The sequence below is a fragment of the Caretta caretta genome, chromosome 2, assembly GCF_965140235.1.
Source record: "Caretta caretta isolate rCarCar2 chromosome 2, rCarCar1.hap1, whole genome shotgun sequence".
Classification (NCBI taxonomy): domain Eukaryota; kingdom Metazoa; phylum Chordata; order Testudines; family Cheloniidae; genus Caretta; species Caretta caretta.
Genome location: NC_134207.1, coordinates 38,121,612 through 38,139,928, shown reverse-complemented (window position 1 = coordinate 38,139,928; position 18,317 = coordinate 38,121,612). Strand labels below are relative to the sequence as shown.

The window sequence follows — 18,317 nt, the reverse complement described above, 5'->3', positions numbered from 1 at the left end:
TAGTTGGAGACACCCAAGAAATAACAAACACATTATATATATATTCAACAGAGTAATGTGGGAAGAAAATATAACATAACAGGGTAAAACATTACTCTTAGGGTCACAGCTGCCCGCACTGATAATACCCAGGAATTTCCCCAGTCCCGTGACCTGATAGAGCAAAAGTCAAATTTAGTGTCCCATTGGTATGTGTACGTCATAAGGGCCCTTGATGACCTGTGACAATGATATCTTCTGTAGTCCCAAAGCAACTTGGCTGATTGGGTTCAGTACAGCCCACAAAATTCACACATGAGATAAGGTGGTAAGTCCTTCAACAGGTTTAATAGGCAGCAGGAAATAAAATCCCCCAAGCCTTACCCCTCAGCTGGAGGACACAGTTCAGGGAATAGGGGGTTCCCCAAACAATTTCCCAGACTAGCTAACTAAAAGATGGTGCACTCACAACTCCACGAATGGACTTTGGACTCCTCAGCAACTGCAGAGAAGCTGATGATCACTGCTCTCAGGAACCCTCTTCCTGCAGGAATGAGGCTGATTCTGTTCCCGAGATTTCCCCTCACCACTAAAGGATGCAAGGCTCAAGGTGCAAATTATAATAACTCAAACTCTAATCTCCTGCCCTAGCGCTCAGATACACTCACGGCAGGCAGGCAGGCACGAGCAGCAAGAGCAGCACTTGCCACGTGGCAGCTGTATTTATCTCGGAGCTGGAGGGCCAACCCAGTCTGGCTGAGTAGGGCGGTTTCCCAACAGAAATCAGAATTCCATACACTGGGAGTTACCTTGAAGAGGGAAAGGGCCAGGCTTATGGCTATTGCTTCCAGGTACCCAGAAGCCAGTTCTCAGGGGAACCCTGCATGCAGGCCTGGGACTCAGGAGCTCACCCCACAGCCAGTCCTTCCCTTTCAGTGGCTGGCTCCAGATTCCTCCAAAAATGGCTTCTCCCCACTCACAACTCTCCTAGGGGCAAGTATCTCACTTCCTGTTGGTCAGGCTACCTCTTCTTTGAGGGCATTTACTTGTCAATCATTTGACTGTACTCCCCCCTCCCTGCTTTCTCTCAGGCACTGCTCCTCCTTTGAACAGGTGCACAGGTGACCATCCAGGCACCCTTCTACCACCCCCCACTTCCCCGAGCCAACAGGGGCCCCTATTGCTCAAAATAGTCTCTTTCCCTCTTGGTTGCTCAGCAGACTCTGAGTCTGCCCTTGGCTCCCCTTCCAAGCAGGGATAGCGCCTCCCCGTGAGTGACAAGCACACAGATCCAGGAACCAAGTAAGCTCTTTGGGGGTTGGAAGATCCTTGGAAGCCAGACCTTCCTGAGGATTTAAACTGACTGTTTCAGAGTGACGGCAGACCAAAGTACTCAGTGGGGATTGCAGCAGCAGCCAATGCCCTTTGCATCCTGCTGAGGCAATCAGAGAAATTCAGGCAGCAAAAAGGAAGAAGAAGAGGCAGATATGAGCTGATCAGAACAGCAAAATAGACAAGAGGTACTGTATTTTTACTACCAACAGTCTAACTCGAGCTTCTCTGGCTGGGTTTCTCTTACAATTCAGTTATGTGCCACCTAATGACACAGAAAGGAAAGGAAGAAAAGGAAATTTCTTTGTGCCTTTTGTTGCTCCTTTCCAGGATTAACAAAAAAATTACCATGAAAATAGTTTTTAAAAAGATAAACACACAACCCCTGAAGTATTTGCAAAACAAGCATTGCAGCATCATGCTGGGGAGCACATAGCCAGAAAATGAAAGTGACTAGAAAGTGATTGGGTTATTTTCGTTGTCCAAATAGGGGGAATTGCAAAGTGAAATTCTCCTTCCAGCATAAACAGTGAGACGCAAATACACTTTAATCATTTACGGCAGTGGTGGACAACCTGTGGCCCACAGGCTGCACGCGGCCCGTCAGGGTAATCCACTGGCGGGCCGCATGACAGTGTTTACATTGACCATCCGCAGGCACGGCTGCCCACAGCTCTCAGTGGCCGCGGTTCGCTGTTCCTGGCCAATGGGAGCTGCGGGAAACGTCAGGCCACAGGGACGTGCTGGCCGCCGCTTCTCGCAGCTCCCATTGGCCAGAAATGACAAACAGCGGCCACTGGGAGCTGCGGGCAGCCGTGCCTGTGGTTGGTCCATGTAAACACTGTGTCGCGGCCCAACAGCCGATTACCCTGACAGGCTGCGTGCGGCCTGCAGGTTGTCCACCACTGATCTATGATGTTGTTTGTAAAATAGGGAAGAAAACATTTAAAATGCTTTGTTTTTTACCTGCCAGTGTTGTTGTAAATAGCTGTCTGTGGTTACCATGCCTCTTCAGAGCCCGTGGAAGTCTAATATATTGACTAAGCATGTGTCTACACTACAAAATCACAGCTGTGGCTCTGCAGTTTTGCCGCTGTAGTGTGGACACTTCCTACGTTACAGCAGGGTTTTTTCCATCAATGTAGGTAATTAATCTCTCCAAGAGGCCATAGCTAGATCAACAGAAGGAGTCTTCTGTCAACCTAGCCACATCTACACTGGGGGTTAGGTTGACCAAATAATGGCCATAGGGTGTGGATTTTTTCACAGCCCTGAGCGATGTAGCTAGCTAGGCTGACCTAAGTTTTTAGGTGTAGACCAGGCCTTAGTCAAATCACAGATAAATGTGGCTAATTTTGAAGACAAACTTCTAATTGAATGAATACAGTATAACTGAAACTCAGTATCAAAGTACTATAAGAAGAATCCTCAAAGAAGTAAAATTATATCCAAGAGTACATTTTATGTACAGCAATATTATTTACCAAGTATTGCATTTCTTTTGCATATCAGTTATGTAGGATCTGATCTAGCTTGTGCTTTACTTGAAGCATAACAGTAAAATGGTAAACATGGCAAAGGCATAACTGGTGATCCCTACATATTCTCCAGTGCTTTGTCCCTGGTGTTGTCCACCAAGTACTCTTCAAACAACCTGTATGGAGTTTCATTTTCCTACATGTTAATCCTGCTACCCTTAATGCTCCTTTACCGTATGCAGAACATTCATGCCTTCTTATCATAAAATGATGTAATTTTTAGGCCTTAATAAAATTACATAGGTTGTCAGGGAAACTTGCCACCAAGTCTATTTATATTCATGAATTGCAATGTGCTTTTACCACGTAGAATGGTAGAATTAGGGCTCCAGAAAGGTTTGATTCTTTATGTTACAGTTCTGTTAAAATAGTTGAAGAAGCATTTGACTCAGGGCACTTTGTTCACAGTACAATACTATGTTTTCCATAGGCGTCAACTCCGTGGGTGCTCTGGGGCTGGAGCAGCCACAGGAAAAAATAGAGGGTGCTCAGAACCCACCAGCTACCCGCCGATCAGCTGTTTGGTGGGTCCTGCCATTCAGTTCCTCCTCCTCCCCCCAGCACCTCCCATCCACCACCGATAAGCTGTTCAGTGAGGGCAGGAAGAGGCGGAGCAAGGGCAGGGTGCACTTGTGGGAGGCGCGGGAGCAGGGGCGGGAAGAGGCAGAGCGAGGGTGGGGCCGTGGGGGAAGGACTCTGGGTGGAGCGGGGATGGAGTACCCCTGGGGAAAGCTGAAAGTCAGTGCCTGTGATGTTTTCTTCCAAAGTCAAGAGGCCTAACCCCATATTCCTTACACTGATTGCTGTTCCTATTCTTCCCCTGCTCTCTACTTTGACACCAGCGCTATGGGTGGAAATGGATTTCCCTTTGTACATTATTACAGTACATCAACCTTCAGTGCTAAGTAGAGGAAATGTGGTTTCTGTGGGCTTGATCCTGCAATGCACTGAACATTCTGGCCCTGGTCCAGCAAAGCACTTAGCCACATGCTTAACTTTGAACATGGGAGTATTGCCCAGTAGGTTACAATTTTAATTACTTTGCTGGATTGGGGCAGAGTGCTCAGCACCTTGCAGAATAGAACCTTTTATGAATTTCAGATTTTGGGGGACAGACATACATTTCAGATAATCTGAAATTCACATACAGGGATTTGCCTGTATTATTAATAACTAGGGGCCTACCAAAGTCACGGTCCATTTTGTTAAATTTTACAGTCAGAGGATTTTTAAAATAATAAATTTCATGAGTTCAGCTATTTAAATCTGAAATTTCACGGTGCTGTAATTGTCGGGGTCCTGACCCAAAAAGGAGTTGTGTGGGTGGGTGGGGGGTTTGCAAGGTTATTGTAGGGGGTATTTCAGTCCTGCGGCACTTACATCTGCGCTGCTGCTGGCGGCGGTGCTGCCGCCAGAGCTGGGCAGCTGGAGGGCGGCGGCTGCTGGCCGGGAGCCCAGCTCTGAAGGCAGAGCCGCTGCCAGCAGCCGCACAGAAGTCAGGGTGGCCTGGGATGGTCTTGCCACCCTCACTTCTGCGCTGCTGCTGGTGGGGTGCTTCCTTCACAGCTGAGCGCTTGGCAAACAGCCACCACTCTCTGGACGCCCAGCTCTGAAGGCAGCGCAGAAGGAAGGGTGGCAATACCGCAACCCCCTAAAATAACCAACCATTCCCCTTCGGGTTGGGGCCCTCCAGTTTGAGAAACGCTGGTCTCTCGCATGAAATCTGTATAGTATAGGGTAAAAGCCAGATTTCATGGCAGGAGACCAGATTTCACGATCCATGACACATTTTTCAAGCCACAAATTTGGTAGCCACAAATCTGCTATCAATAAATAACAGAAGAAGTAATGAGCATGTTGCTGTCATACAAAACTATGTTACTGTGCTTGTCTGGGTGAATCCATTCAGAGAAAAAGGCCAACAGCATTAATGTTACTAAGAAATAAAGGTATATGGGCCAAAAGCTCCAAAATCACATATGGATCCAAACTTCCGCCAAATGGAGGAGTTTTGGAACAGACGTTATGCTTCAGGACCATGTCTCCAAAGAAGGGAGGGAGCCATGATGGAAATAATCCAGCCTATGTTGTTGCTTTTTGGAATTATGACTGTTCATCCAGCTAGCAGTAGAGGGAGAAAATAAATCTAGTAAGGGATGCACATTCATTTATATGATTTGTCTGGCTATAGCCTGGTTTTTAGCCCAACATTTCTGTGCTGAGGACTGTTTCCACTACAGGGAAGCATTCAGTTAATATTAAAGCTCTGGTTTATCACATATCAATATTAGAAGATTCAGCCACAGAAATCCACCATCAGGAACTGTATGCTCTGCTAAAACTCCAGCCTGGCTCATTGTCTCAGCATCTAAAGCAAAGACAAGCGGAACAGGTCTGATTCACTACTGCTTTGCACTTTGTCTCATCAATACCACTTCTGCTAAGCGAGTGCAGAATGCTAACAAATCAGAATAGTAGTTAGTTTTTACATTCATTTTGCATGCATGTAAGTGACCATGCAAGGTGCAAAGCAATGGAGAATGCAAACCAATGATGTGCTGTTAAATAGCTGGTTCATTTCAGTGGTAGGCAAAGTTACTCTTGTTGGCTCAATCCTGCAAGGTGCTAAGTTCCTAGGCCCTATCCAATGCTCACTGAAGTCAATGGGAATCTTTCAATTTCTTTTTGTGAATGTTGGCTCAAACCTTACTGCGAAGTGTTGAGTGCCCTGAACTTCTAATGAAGTCAATGTATTTGTAAAGCACATTTGGCGCCATCTAGATGAATGGCACCAAATCAATGCAAGCTATATAGAAGAGAGGCCTTTTCGGAAACTGTCTCCGTCCTTGAAAGTTTGGATGTCTTATCTTGACAACAGTAACATTTGGCTTAAAAGGCAAAGCCTTCCCAGGCTCCGACCTTTCAGAAAATATTAAAGGAAAGCACTACAATGTATGTTGCTTGTAGTGTGAGAAATATCAATTAGGACAATGGGGGGAAAACCACCTCTTTTACAAATAATTGGTTCAAATTTGACAAGTGGACAAAGTATATTGAGAAAATGTTTACATGCTGAATTAAAAGAGCCAGTGTTGAGTTTTAGCCTGCTGATGTTGTAAGGACAGTATTTGAAGGTGCATGGCCAGATTCCAATGAAATCACTGATTACTCTGGATTTATACCTGTTATATCTGAGATCAGAATCTGCTGTGCCATTTTCAGTTGGATTGTAACATTACGGTGGAACTGAGCTATACAGCTGTTTTAGCCCCCTACTTTATATTTTGAACATTTTCCCATCTTTGTTTAACCATTTGTCCATTCACTAATAGTACCAGTGGAACTGTGAGGAAGGAGTCATTTGAGTGCCAGTGAGCACTCTATGGCTCCTCCATAGGTCTTCCACTTGCAGTGAGTATGGAAAAATCTATTTCAACAGTCAACTGAGTGGAAAACATAGGGGCCATTTTGAGTCTATATAGGCGAATTGCTGTGCTCTCTGCTACCACTTATTTTCAGTGTGCTTACATGGCCAATTTTTAAAGGAAAGTGCTGCTGTTAAAGAAAGCGGGTCAACAGACAGACATGGTAAGAGCTATGAAGCTTTTCAGCAGCAGCATGGAGACTGTATTTCAGTTCGTTAATGCACCCGTTGTACTTGTGCAGCTTTGTGCTGTTAATGACAGCATAAAAAGAGGTTGCAATATTGAATCAATTACCTTCCAGAGCAAGTAAGCTAAATGCCAACTTCTCCTCTGCTCTTAGTTACAACTGTAAACACAGAGGAACTCTTATTGAATCCATTGGAATTGCTTTGAACTAGCTCAGAGCATGGGGCTTATGTATGGCACTTGATAGCAGTAGCAGAGACAACACTCACAGAAAAATACCCTTTTTCTCCTTTAATGAGAAAAACTGCATTGATGCACAAAGTACACACCCCTTTCTCATTAAAGAGACAGAAGTCTTTTTAATACAATATCACCTATTGGCATGTTTGTAAAGGTAATGGGTAGCTCCGTCCAAGTCAAGGAGAGCTTTGTTGTTGTCAATTGGAGCTGGATCAGGACTTAAATCTGGGTCAGAGGTTCCATGATAAATGTTAATTTTCAGGGATAAATAGCTTGATTTTTTTTCTTCTCAAAAATGAACATTTTCCATTTTCACTTTCTGGGTTGGCTCTTGGTCCCATTGCAGTCATCAGAAGTGCCATTCATGGATCATGTCCAGGGTTCTAAGAAGGTTAATGGCATATTGGGCTGCATTAGTAGGAGCATTGCCAGCAGACTGAGGGAAGTGATCATTCCCCTCTATTCTGCCCTGGTGAGGCCACATGTGGAGTATTGCATCCAGTTTTGAGGCCCCCACTACAGAAAAGATGTGGACAAATTGGAGAGAGTCCAGTGGACGCCAACAAAAATGATTAGGGGGCTGGGGCACATGATTTATGAGGAGAGGCTGAGGAAACTGGGCTTATTTAGTCTGCAGAAGAGAAGATTGAGGGGGGATTTGATAGCAGCCTTCAACTACCTGAAGAGGGGTTCCAAAGAGGATGGAGCTTGGCTGTTCTCAGTGGTGGCAGATGACAGAACAAGATGCAATGGTCTCAAATTGCAGTGGGGAAGGTCTAGGTTGGATATTAGGAAAAAATATTTCACTAGGAGGATGGTGACGCACTGGAATGGGTTACCTAGAGTGGTGGTGGAATCTCCATCCTTAGAAATTTTTAAGGCCTGGCTTGACAAAGCCCTGGCTGGGATGATTTAGTTGGGTTTGGTCCTGCTTTGAGCAGGGGGTTGGACTAGATGACCTCCTGAGGTCTCTTCCAACCCTAATCTTCTATGATTTTATGTTTCTCAGCCTCCAGAATCATTTCATTCTCTCTTACTTTCTTTTGTAGGTTGATGCATTTAATTCTGAATAAGTACATGTGAATTTTACTGGCTCCAAGTGAACATCTCCCACTTTGATTAAAATAAAAAAGAGAAACTTCTATTTTTACGGTGAAAAAACTGGGGTATTTAATATCGAATGACAACTGTCTTAGAGCATATGGATTTTTACTTTGCTTAACAATCTGTCTGTACTTCTATTTATACAATCAATCTGAATAGCTTCAAAGGAGATTTTGCTGCTTGTTATGTCAATAACAAGGCTTATTTTATAAACTCCTTAGGAATGTATTTATATAACAGCCCATTGACTGCAAAGGAGCTGTTAGGACCTATTAGGTCAACACTATGCATCTTCAAAGTCTGTGTGTACTTCTCCATGTCTTTAAAAGTCTAATCATATCTGTTTATGTGCTTGAAGGCTGTGGCCTGTACACTCCTATAGGGACTAGATTCGCTTTCCCCACCATTGCTAATAATAATAATACCTAACTCTTATATAGCACTTTTCATCAGTCCTTCTCAAAGCGCTTTACAAAGCTAGCAGCAGTAGAGCTGCTGTACTAATGCAAATCTAGGGGATACTAAGGGAAAGCTCACTGTAGACAAGGTTTAAAGGAATGCCAGTCCTGCAGGGTTCTCAGTTTAGTGCATAATGGAATGAAGCGTCTAGGCTCTGTGAAATGATGCCGAGTTGGCCATTGTATTGAGTTTTCACTTGCCTGGGTTTATTTCACATTAACTTGATTCTCTCTTTTTCTGTTTAAGTCTTTCTAACGCACCCATGACCACGGTGTCTGTGCATCATGTGCAGTAGTTTTATTAGCTGATCCCTGTCGGGTAATATCTGTATTTTTGGTCTCAGGGAGCAGAAAGGAAAATCCGTGATGAAGAGAGGAAGCAGAACAGGAAGAAAGGGAAAGGCCAACCATCACAAGCCTCATGCAATAACTGTGAGTAAGGAAAGGCCAGTCCAGATAGCTCTAAGTCATGCTCATTATGCCTTTTATCATAATAACACTGCTTTGTGATCCTTATTAGCAGCCGAAGGGAAATTGTCTGCTCTCCCTCTGCAAAAAAAGAGTGACATCACCTACTTCAAAACAATGACTGACCTGGATTCCCAGCCAGTTCTCTTCATACCAGATATTCACTTTGGAAACCTACAAAGGACAGGACAGGTAGGAAACAGCAATGAGAAGTACAGGTGTCTGATAGTTATCCAGCTACATATGCTGTAAGACATACTTCATAGACTCAAAGCAGGGGTTTGGTGACAGGGTTTTTTGGTTTTGTTTTTATTTTAATTTAATGTTGCTCTTGAGTAGCCCTGTGGTACAGGTACACCAGGGAGACCTCAGAAGAGAGGGGAAACATTGTTCATAGTTCTACAGGGGAAGGAAGGAGTTAATTTAATATTTCTAGATTTTTTGAAGGGAGCGAATAGGAACTTCAGAATAGGAAGTTGGCATGGGACTGAGAGAAACAATTGTTTCTTGTCTGTGCTGATTGACTTTAGAGAGACTAGGTGGGTAATATCTTTTATTGGACCAACTTCTTCTGGTGAAAGAGACAAGCTTTTGAGCTTACACAGAGCTCTTCTTCGGGTCTAGGAAAGGTACTCAAGTGTCCCAGCTAAATCCAAGGTGAAACAGATTGTTCAGCATAAGTAGTTAACACATATTGTGAGAGACTTTAAGAGATAATGTGCCCCCTTGTGGTAGAAGAGACAACCACTCCCAGGATGATTTAAAACAATGACCAATATGATCAAACGTTAACTTCATGTCAGTCTGTCAGGTTTTTGCTGTCTTTAAAAGTAGTCACAAGGAACAAGCTCCCCTAATGTCATTATATATGATGCCTGTCACCTTCATATCTGTATTTACTTAGAAGAGTCTTGCACACATATAGGTAGAGATAATGAAACTCTGGAGATCAAGGGTAATGCTCACAATCATTACTTCTATTGTTCACAAGCATGATTTACCTTCTTTAAAGACCTGTGAATTAAATACCACAGAGTCTTTGCTGGCTTGAGATGTTAGAGCCACTCCTTTAGCTCCTTGGGAGAGCTGCAAACCTGAATTCTAGCTCATCCTTTTTCCTAAACATAGCATATTCCTAAACATGAATATATTAACTGTGTACTGCTTAGTGGATGGAGTGAAAGCTTAGTAATAGGGACTGCCAAATCTGTGTCTAGGTATGTGCACATCTCACTAGAAATGTAAAAGAAACGAAGACTAAAGTGACATTGAGTATGAGTTTATCATTAATTTTTAAAGCAGCCAGCATTGCAGAAGAGATTATGAAACGCACATAGACCTTAGGCATCATGATCACAGCTGCCACTAAAATTATTCACCAGGAATGGAAAGACTCCCACTTATATGTCAGCACTGGGTACCTCCTATTCTTGTGACTTTCAAATGTGAAAGTGTATTTGCGTCAAAATGTAAATAGAATTATTCCTTACTACATGGAATGTAAATAATTTTCCAAATTAAAATGGAATATATCATATTCTTTCTGACTGCATGCTCATAGATAATATTTATCCCTATTTGATACTGCTGTATACTAGGGTTTTCTGGGTATCCTAATGTTTTTATCCTTAGCTATTTTTTGTGTTTTGTATTTTACAAAACCTCCTATTTCTTGGTTCCAAAATGTTTTATTAGAACAATATTTTGGAGTTATATAACACCTTTCATCTGATGATCTTATACTACTTTACAGATATTAATGGATTTAGCCTCCCCACACTTCTCTGAGGTAGGGTCAGTATAATCTGCCCTATGGTACAGCCACAGGGGGTTAAAAATCCACTCCTGCAAGATGGCAAGTGCCCTCATCTCCCACTGAAAGTTTCAGTCGGAGTTGAGTGCAATCAGCACCTTGCACATTCAGACCATAGGAGACGTGTCCAAGCTCAGTCAGGAAGTCTGTGGCAGAACCGAGACTAGAACAGCGGTTTTTAGTTCTGTGCTTTAGTTCCTAGTTTTCAATGTTAGTAGAAAAAGCGAGCATTCTTACCTACCAGTAAACATTCTTACCTATCTACTTACTTATCTGCTTTGCAGGGGGGTTGTGAGGACTATGATTGATCTAGTGTTTTATACAGCACCTGAAACATGGAGAATGCTATGAAAATACTGAGCATGATTTGTATCTCTGCTACAGACTGTCCAGGACCCTGGCTGGTTTAAAATGGTGCCACTGAATTCAAGCTGTGCTAATTTACAGGAGCTGAATATCTGGCCCTGTGTATAGGTGCATCATGCTAGAAACAGATGTGTACCACATATACTAATACTATTTGCATATCCATTAGTGCCTTTGATTTTTTTATCAGTTTTTATATTTTAATTAGCTTCCTTGACATCTATTTTATATATAAAGCTTGTGATTGCTGTGTTGTAACTCACATTGGGGTTATTTAGGCAAGTAGTAATCTGATTTTCAGGATTGTTATACTTTTCTAATGATTGAAAGAATGATGTAAACCAGACTGGAGAAGATTCTTGTCAAAATGCATTGAGGTACCTCCATTGTGGCTTACACAATAGTAGTTGTTCTAATCCACATTTTCTTCAGGTCACAATTAAAACCGTAGACAATTGTTTTATACAAGGGGGGGGAGGAATTAACAGATGCAAAATTCATACTGTGTCTCCTCTCCTTTTTTGAGCTCTTCCATACAGCAGATATCCATGCTGTAGCAATAAACTTGTTCCTTTTCCACCCCTACAGGTTTGCTATAACATAGATGATGAGAGAGAAGGGTAAGATATTTATTGCTTTGCAATAAAGTTTTGCAGCCAGTAGTCCAAACCCTTGCGAATCAGGCACATAACCACAGAGTCAAATAAACGTGAACCTTTTTTTCCTTCCTGTTCTCTGTTCATAACTTGCGGAGTTGAGAAGGCAAAGTTTTTTTTTATTTTGACTACTGTTTTCCTCCACGTGGGCTGGCTTCTTTTTATATCTGTTTATTTTTACAGTCCATAATAAAATAGTGCATTAAGCAGGAAGCGTCAACACACAGTCAATACAATGTATTGGATCATAACATAAAATAATAACTTTACATTTATATTAGGTACCTTACACCTTAAGGAACCCCAAACCACTTTAAAATTTTTCCATGTAGCAATTGCTTATAGCCCCATTGAAAAGCAGGAAGCTCTTGGGTGGAACACAGAAGCTGCTTAACAGTGCAGAGCAACATGTGACACAGCTGTGTAGGGGAAGAAGTGGATCCATGTCCACTACAAACGCAGAAGGGTTTTAAGTCAGCTGGATCTAGTTAGGTCCGCATGTTGGGGCCAGCTCCCCTACTCTTGCAAACAAAACGGAATTTTTCATGGTACCAAGTGGCCCACTCTCAATTTTGACTTACCCTGAAGATTGTAGCTCCTCTATCATAGTGCCCCCTAGCAGCATGCAGAGGCATTAGCTCAGTGTGAACGTAGAGGAAGAATGCCCCCTACGGAACCGCCACAATCGCTTCCTGCAGCCCCTTTGGCTTCTCTGGTGGTCTCCCAACCAGGTACTGACTGTTTGAGCCTGTTTAAATATGGGGAGATCACAGTCAGAAGTTTAAAGGTTGCAGACTGCAATCACAACCCCTTTCCATTTTACAAGTTATGAATTCTCTGCATTAACTTCACGTTCCTCCTTCTTTTCTGTTTTCTTTACAAATGAGCATGGTGTTGCCTTTTAAACAAGTGTAAAGAACAGGAGTTTGGAATACTATTGAGCAAGGCTCAGCCATATACATTACAGGGTATTATTGGCCAAGAGAAGCAAAATCCTACATTCAAATTGATGGCATTTCTCTTTCTGTCTGTCTGTCTGTTTGGATATAGTGCTTCCAATAACACATTCAACAGATCAAAAAATTGGTGGATGGCAGCCATTAAAAGCTTCCAGCATAACAATACCCCAGTCTCATCTCTGCCTGTCTTCCCAACAGAGTTTCACATGTTGATGATTTATCTCCCAAACACAAGAAAAGGAATAAAATGCAGGGTGAGGGAGGGGAGATGGGGGGCATACAGAATCCCAGCTGGGGAGAATGGAGAAGCTGGTATGGGGAAGGGGGGAATGAAGGAGAACACAGAGACCTGGCATGGGAGTAAGGGGGGATATGGTGCATAGAATCCCTGGAGAGGGAAATGAGGGGATAGTGAGGTACATACCCTGGCATGGTGGAAGGGGAGGGGTGTTTCAGAGCGTCCTTGAAATAGAGGAAGGTGGGAGAGTGACTGTATAGTGACATCAGCAGCTAGGTCTTTCTTTTTTCATGCTCCTTCCTCATATGTTTAAACAGATGTTGGCCTTTGTAATTTGTATTTAATATTGGGAAACATTTACCTAGTATAGTCATTCTGGGCAATTCAAGAGGCTTGGATAGTTCAGAGAAGAATCAGGATCTAAATCCTTGCAATTCTTGCTCTACCATTCCTTGAGAAGCTAGTGGGAGTTTTGCTTGATTATGAAGTGAGATGTAAACTGTCACTGTTGTCTCCTCTCTTGTTGGGAGGACAGTATTATGACAAAATAGCTGTGTTCTTATTTTCTAGTAGCAGCATCCTGGTTAAAAGGATGTTCCGGCCTGTGGAGGAGGAGTTTGGCCCATTGCCTTTGAAACAAATGAAAGAAGAAGGACTGAAAAGAGGTAATAATTAATTACCAGGAAAATAAATTCACTGGGCTGCATTCTTCGCTCATGCAGTCTAGGGTGAACCAGAAATTACTCAAATGAAAATCAGTGGAGTTACAATGGTATAAAAATAGAGTAAGTGACAGGAGAATCAAGCCCACTGTCACCACACCAACTGTTATACCAGGAGACGTCCTAGAACATGCTAAGTGTAATTAATAGGTACTAGTTTGCATGCCATCTTGAGAAGGGGTACACAAATGTGATTGTATAAAATATAAACTGTCCAGAACGTTTTCCAACCCTTGAAACAGACTTTGAGGTTCAAAAAAGTTCCCCTGACAAATCCTTCACTATTTATTTTTCATTTGTATTCGTCATGGCACTTTCTTGTTCTGGCTAGGACTGTGATACAAAGGACACAATACACTGGGTCAGATACAGAGATCCAAGCTCCTGCTGACTTTATTGGGAGATTAGCCTGAGTAAAAACTTTGTAAGGATTAAGGATTTAGTCCAATAAGAGAGCTGCTTTCACGAGACTTTCAGTCAAATATTGCTGAAGACTCTAGAGGTTTGAATAGTTCTGATCAGTCAAACCTGCCAATGTGTTGAGATTGTGAGTGTGTGTGTGTCTATCCTTGACAATATTAAGACAACAAAACACAGAGTTGTGCTACACATCGGTGTCCTTTCACCTTTTCAGGAATGTCTCTCCATGTGCTTAGATCTGTGATTTTTCTTTGTTGGCCGTGGTGGTGATGTACGTGAATCTGTGAAGGGTATCATATGTACCAGGTGGATACTGTTGTCTGCTTAGAATTAATGAGCAGAAAGATTTTTAAAAATCAAAATGAAAATGTGAGATAAGCCCCAAGCAAAGACCCAGATCTGACCAAACTAAAGCCTTGGTCAGTTCAGATTTGGGGGTGTTGGCACCACCCATTCAAAGCAGAGGGGCTAGCTGCCAGGGCTGGGTGTGAAACCCTTTTCTTCCTATCCACTGGGCCTAACAAAGAATTCCCATCTAACAGCATGGTGAACTGACATGAGAGAGATACTTTCTTTGATTCTTTCAGTCAAGTGATTAATTTATAATATGGTTCAGGAAGATCACACAGGCATGCACATAGGAGCCATTGTTGTAAAGATCAAAGACAGCTGTGTAATTCAGTTCTTGTTCTGTGATTTGTTGTTTTAACATTATTCAGGATTCACAGCTATGTCAGGGTGAAGAAATCAAAACAAAAAACATTTTAATAGTGACAAAATTTGAACAAATTAAAGCCAGCAGCCTTCAGCTGCCCTATTTTCACCCTCTTTCATGCAGTGCTACCTAGAGGTTTTTTTTTGCTGGTCCCAAGCCAGGCCTCTTCCAGCTTGCCTTCTTGTCCTGGCAGACTTTCTGCAACCTGTCTCAGATTTTCTACCCAGAAAAGTGCCTTGTCTTTCTAGCTTATGTGTCTCAACAAAATCACTATAAATTACTAGAAAATAGTTTGGATTTGTAGGGTCATGTGAGCTGTTCACATGGAACACAAAACCCACCCTAAAGTATTGTCTACACTGAGAATTTGCACTGATGTAGCTGCACTGGTACAAACCCCAAGTGTAGACATGGAAATTCATGATAATACATACCAGTGGAATTCACCCCGTTCTTGAAGCTGGGGTCAGATCCACCAGCGCAAAGCACATCTTTACTTGTGTAAACCACTTCTCCCTCTTTTTTGTTACATAAATCACAACTTTCTCCATTGTCGATTATCCATAACCCACAACACAACACATTGCACTTATTTGTCACACCTTGGTTACTTGTATCATACCTTGGTATGTTTGAAAGCTGAGAGGCATGAGGCTAAAAGTTTCAAAGTGTGTGCCCAAAGTTAGGCTTCCAAATTCCTTTTTTAATTCTTATGTGGCATCTCCATTACTGGAGGTTTGCCACCATGTTAGCCCATTCTCTACAGCCCTCTGCTAATCTCTTTGTGGATGATCAGTCCTTTTGATCCACACAGGGTACCACATATCCATCCAAGATCTTCTTTGCCTGCCTCATGTTCTCCTGCCATCTACTTTCCCTTCCTGCTCCCACAAACATGCATCACCTGCTGAATCCCTTAAAATGCGACCTGCAAATTGAATCTTTCTTTTCATAAGGTCCCAGTATTTGCTGAGTTCCAGTCATCTCCATTAGTTTTTCATTGATTATGCAACATATCCATTATATTTTCAGAATTCTTCTATAACATCATAATTCAAATTCATATGTAGACAGCTAAATTAGTGGCCTGATTTTTCAAAAGTGCTGAACATCCGAGCAGCTTTGGTTGAGTTCAGGGGAGCTGCTGGGTGCTCAGCATTTTTGAAAATTGGGCTGTTTATTTAGGCACCTAAGTATAAATTTAGGAGTCTGCCCTTAGGGACCATATTTGAAACTCTTGGTCTTAGAGCATTAAGTAACACAGTGCAGTCCAGAGCTGGGAAGACAGTAGGTACTGAATATTTAGAGCCGGGGACAGATAGCTTTAGAGGTTACAGTTTTTCTGATTTGCCCCTACACACAGCTCACTGTCTAGTACTATATGTAGCTTGTCTCTAACACTGTGATTTATCCTTTGTAAGAGAGATTGGCTAGATGACATGGAAATAGTGACAGTATGGTGGACACTTAATCAGATGGGATAAGAGATGTTTGAATCACATAACCGAGTGAATCAATGACAGAATTCCATTCACGCCACTAAAACACCATATATTTACAACTCCGTGTTCTGTGTATGCATAGCAGTGATTCAGGATCCCCATTATCCCTGTAATGGATCTTTCGTTCAACATAATGTTCTCTGACATTCTCAGTACAGCAAAGATTTTTAACTTTAACTACCGTAACGTTAGCATTTGATTGAGTGATTTCCCCCCTTTCAGATGTAAGCTGAAGGTTACGTGGGAACTGTTTTGAGTCACCAAAAGGCCATTCTTGAATAAGCAAACAGTGTTACTACATACCATCAGATAGATGAGGCTCCCTACATTTCACTATTACATGGATTTTTAAGGCTTGTACCTATCCTTGGGTGCACGTTATGTGGTTCTATAGTAGGGTCCTTAACATTGCTAAATACGAGGAGCAAAAACATCATGATCCCCTGAAGCCCACAGTTTTAAGGCAGAGAATGGACAGTGATCTTGACAGCTAAGTATGAGCTCATTTCAGTCATCTGAAAGCCTGGGCAAAGAAGTTGCAATTCCTTCTAATGTGTCCATGTTCACACTTAAACATATTTCCAGTGGGAATTAAAGCCAGTGGCACTGGCTTGCTATGGCAAATACCCTTCTGCCTCTGTCTTAGAGTGGAGGTAATTCTATTGTAAAATTAATATAATCTGGTGGAAAATACCCTCCAGACTCTAAGGGTTAAAAACTAGTCTCCCTTTTTTGCATTTCCAATTTGTAGGTACAAATAATGGCTGGTGCAGTTTGTTACATGGACCTCTAAATATCTGATAAAATATGTATATGTGCATGTAATATACATTAATTAATATTGAATTACCTGGTTGTTTGAAATAAACTGTCCTGTTAGAAACAAAATTATCAATATCTTACACTTCTGTCTAAAAAAGTTTAACCTAACACCTAAGATTCAGATAAGTAAAAGAGATTAGACTAATAAATGCATTTTTCTAATTTTCAGTTTGTTTACTTTGTACCTGTGTCAGCACTTTGTGTAGAGTCTGTTTCACTGTTTCCCCTGAATATCCAGCCAATCGGTTTCCCTTTTATCTGTGTGGGTGTTTAGCACAGCAAGAGGGGAGAGAAAAAACATCTAGATCAGACAGGAAACTATGATTGAAAACCCGCAAAAATTGGCGGGGTTCTGAGGAGGAGATTTTCAAAGGCACAAAGGGCAGGTGAAAATCAATGGGAAGTAAGTGCCTACCTGCCATTTGTGCCTTTGAATAACTCCCCTATAGTGCCTGAAATTACTTTTAACTCATTCTGTGAAATTGACTAGATCTCATTTTGAGAGTGCACATTTAAGACTGCCAAAATGGTAACATCAAAGAATGTTACTTTTTTTTAACTTACTTTTTTCTCAGGGTATTGGCTTAAGGGAAAGTTAATTTACGAAGTAGACTTGCCTTTTCTGAATTCCTTTCCCTAGCCTTTTGGCTAAAGGTTAGAGAGGTGCAAATCTTATAAATAGGTTGCAGAGAGAACTGGTTATAATTTCAGTTGTTTGATCCCACAATTCAGCCCAGGGACTGAAAATCTACAAAGCAATAGCTCAAATGCTCTTCAGCTGGGACTTCCCATATTTCAGTAAAACTATTAACTAATCTTAAATTCACAAAAACATGGATTCCTCAAAAATTTAATGTAATTTGTTTAATTTTCTTTGTGTGCCAATATGCCTCCTGCAAGTTTACATAAGTGTTTACAGGAGATGGTGTTACTTTTTAACAACATCTGGCTTTCATTATTTGTGTTGATTTGTCATTGATTCAGGATTAATATTTGGCTTCCTATTTAATAAGACGTATTTCATCTGTTCAGTTGTCTGTGCCTGCTCCAAATTTGATTCTTGCTCTTTCAGTGCTTCTGTATGTGAGGAAAGAGGCGGATGAAGTGTATGATGCTTTGATGCTAAAGTCACCCACAGTAAAGGGGCTAATGGAAGCGGTAAGTATTTCACATCCCTACCTCATTAATCTTCCACTCAAAGAAAATCTTGAGATTCTCAAAGTATTACTTAGACAGAACACATAGTGCACATACAAAGCCATCCTCATACATATTTAACTGCTCCATAAAGGCTTTCTGGAGCATGTCTCCTTATCTGAAATTCAGGACTGTCAGCAGGTCAATGAGATAAGACTAATTCGTACAGCTGATTTA

General features: G+C 41.8%; 1 protein-coding gene across 3 annotated transcripts in view; it reads left to right on the top strand.

Annotated features, from left to right (window-relative positions):
* Positions 1-18,317, top strand: part of GRHL2 (grainyhead like transcription factor 2) — a 106,568-nt gene that overhangs the window by 73,839 nt on the left and 14,412 nt on the right. For 2 of the 3 annotated variants that reach the window (XM_075125021.1, XM_048841383.2), the window contains exons 10-14: positions 8,607-8,694; positions 8,783-8,922; positions 11,498-11,529; positions 13,333-13,427; positions 18,016-18,101. In XM_075125021.1, coding sequence (XP_074981122.1) covers positions 8,607-8,694; positions 8,783-8,922; positions 11,498-11,529; positions 13,333-13,427; positions 18,016-18,101 — 441 coding nt within the window. The remainder of the gene's footprint in view (positions 1-8,606; positions 8,695-8,782; positions 8,923-11,497; positions 11,530-13,332; positions 13,428-18,015; positions 18,102-18,317) is intronic. The other variant, XM_075125022.1, reaches the window with a different exon arrangement.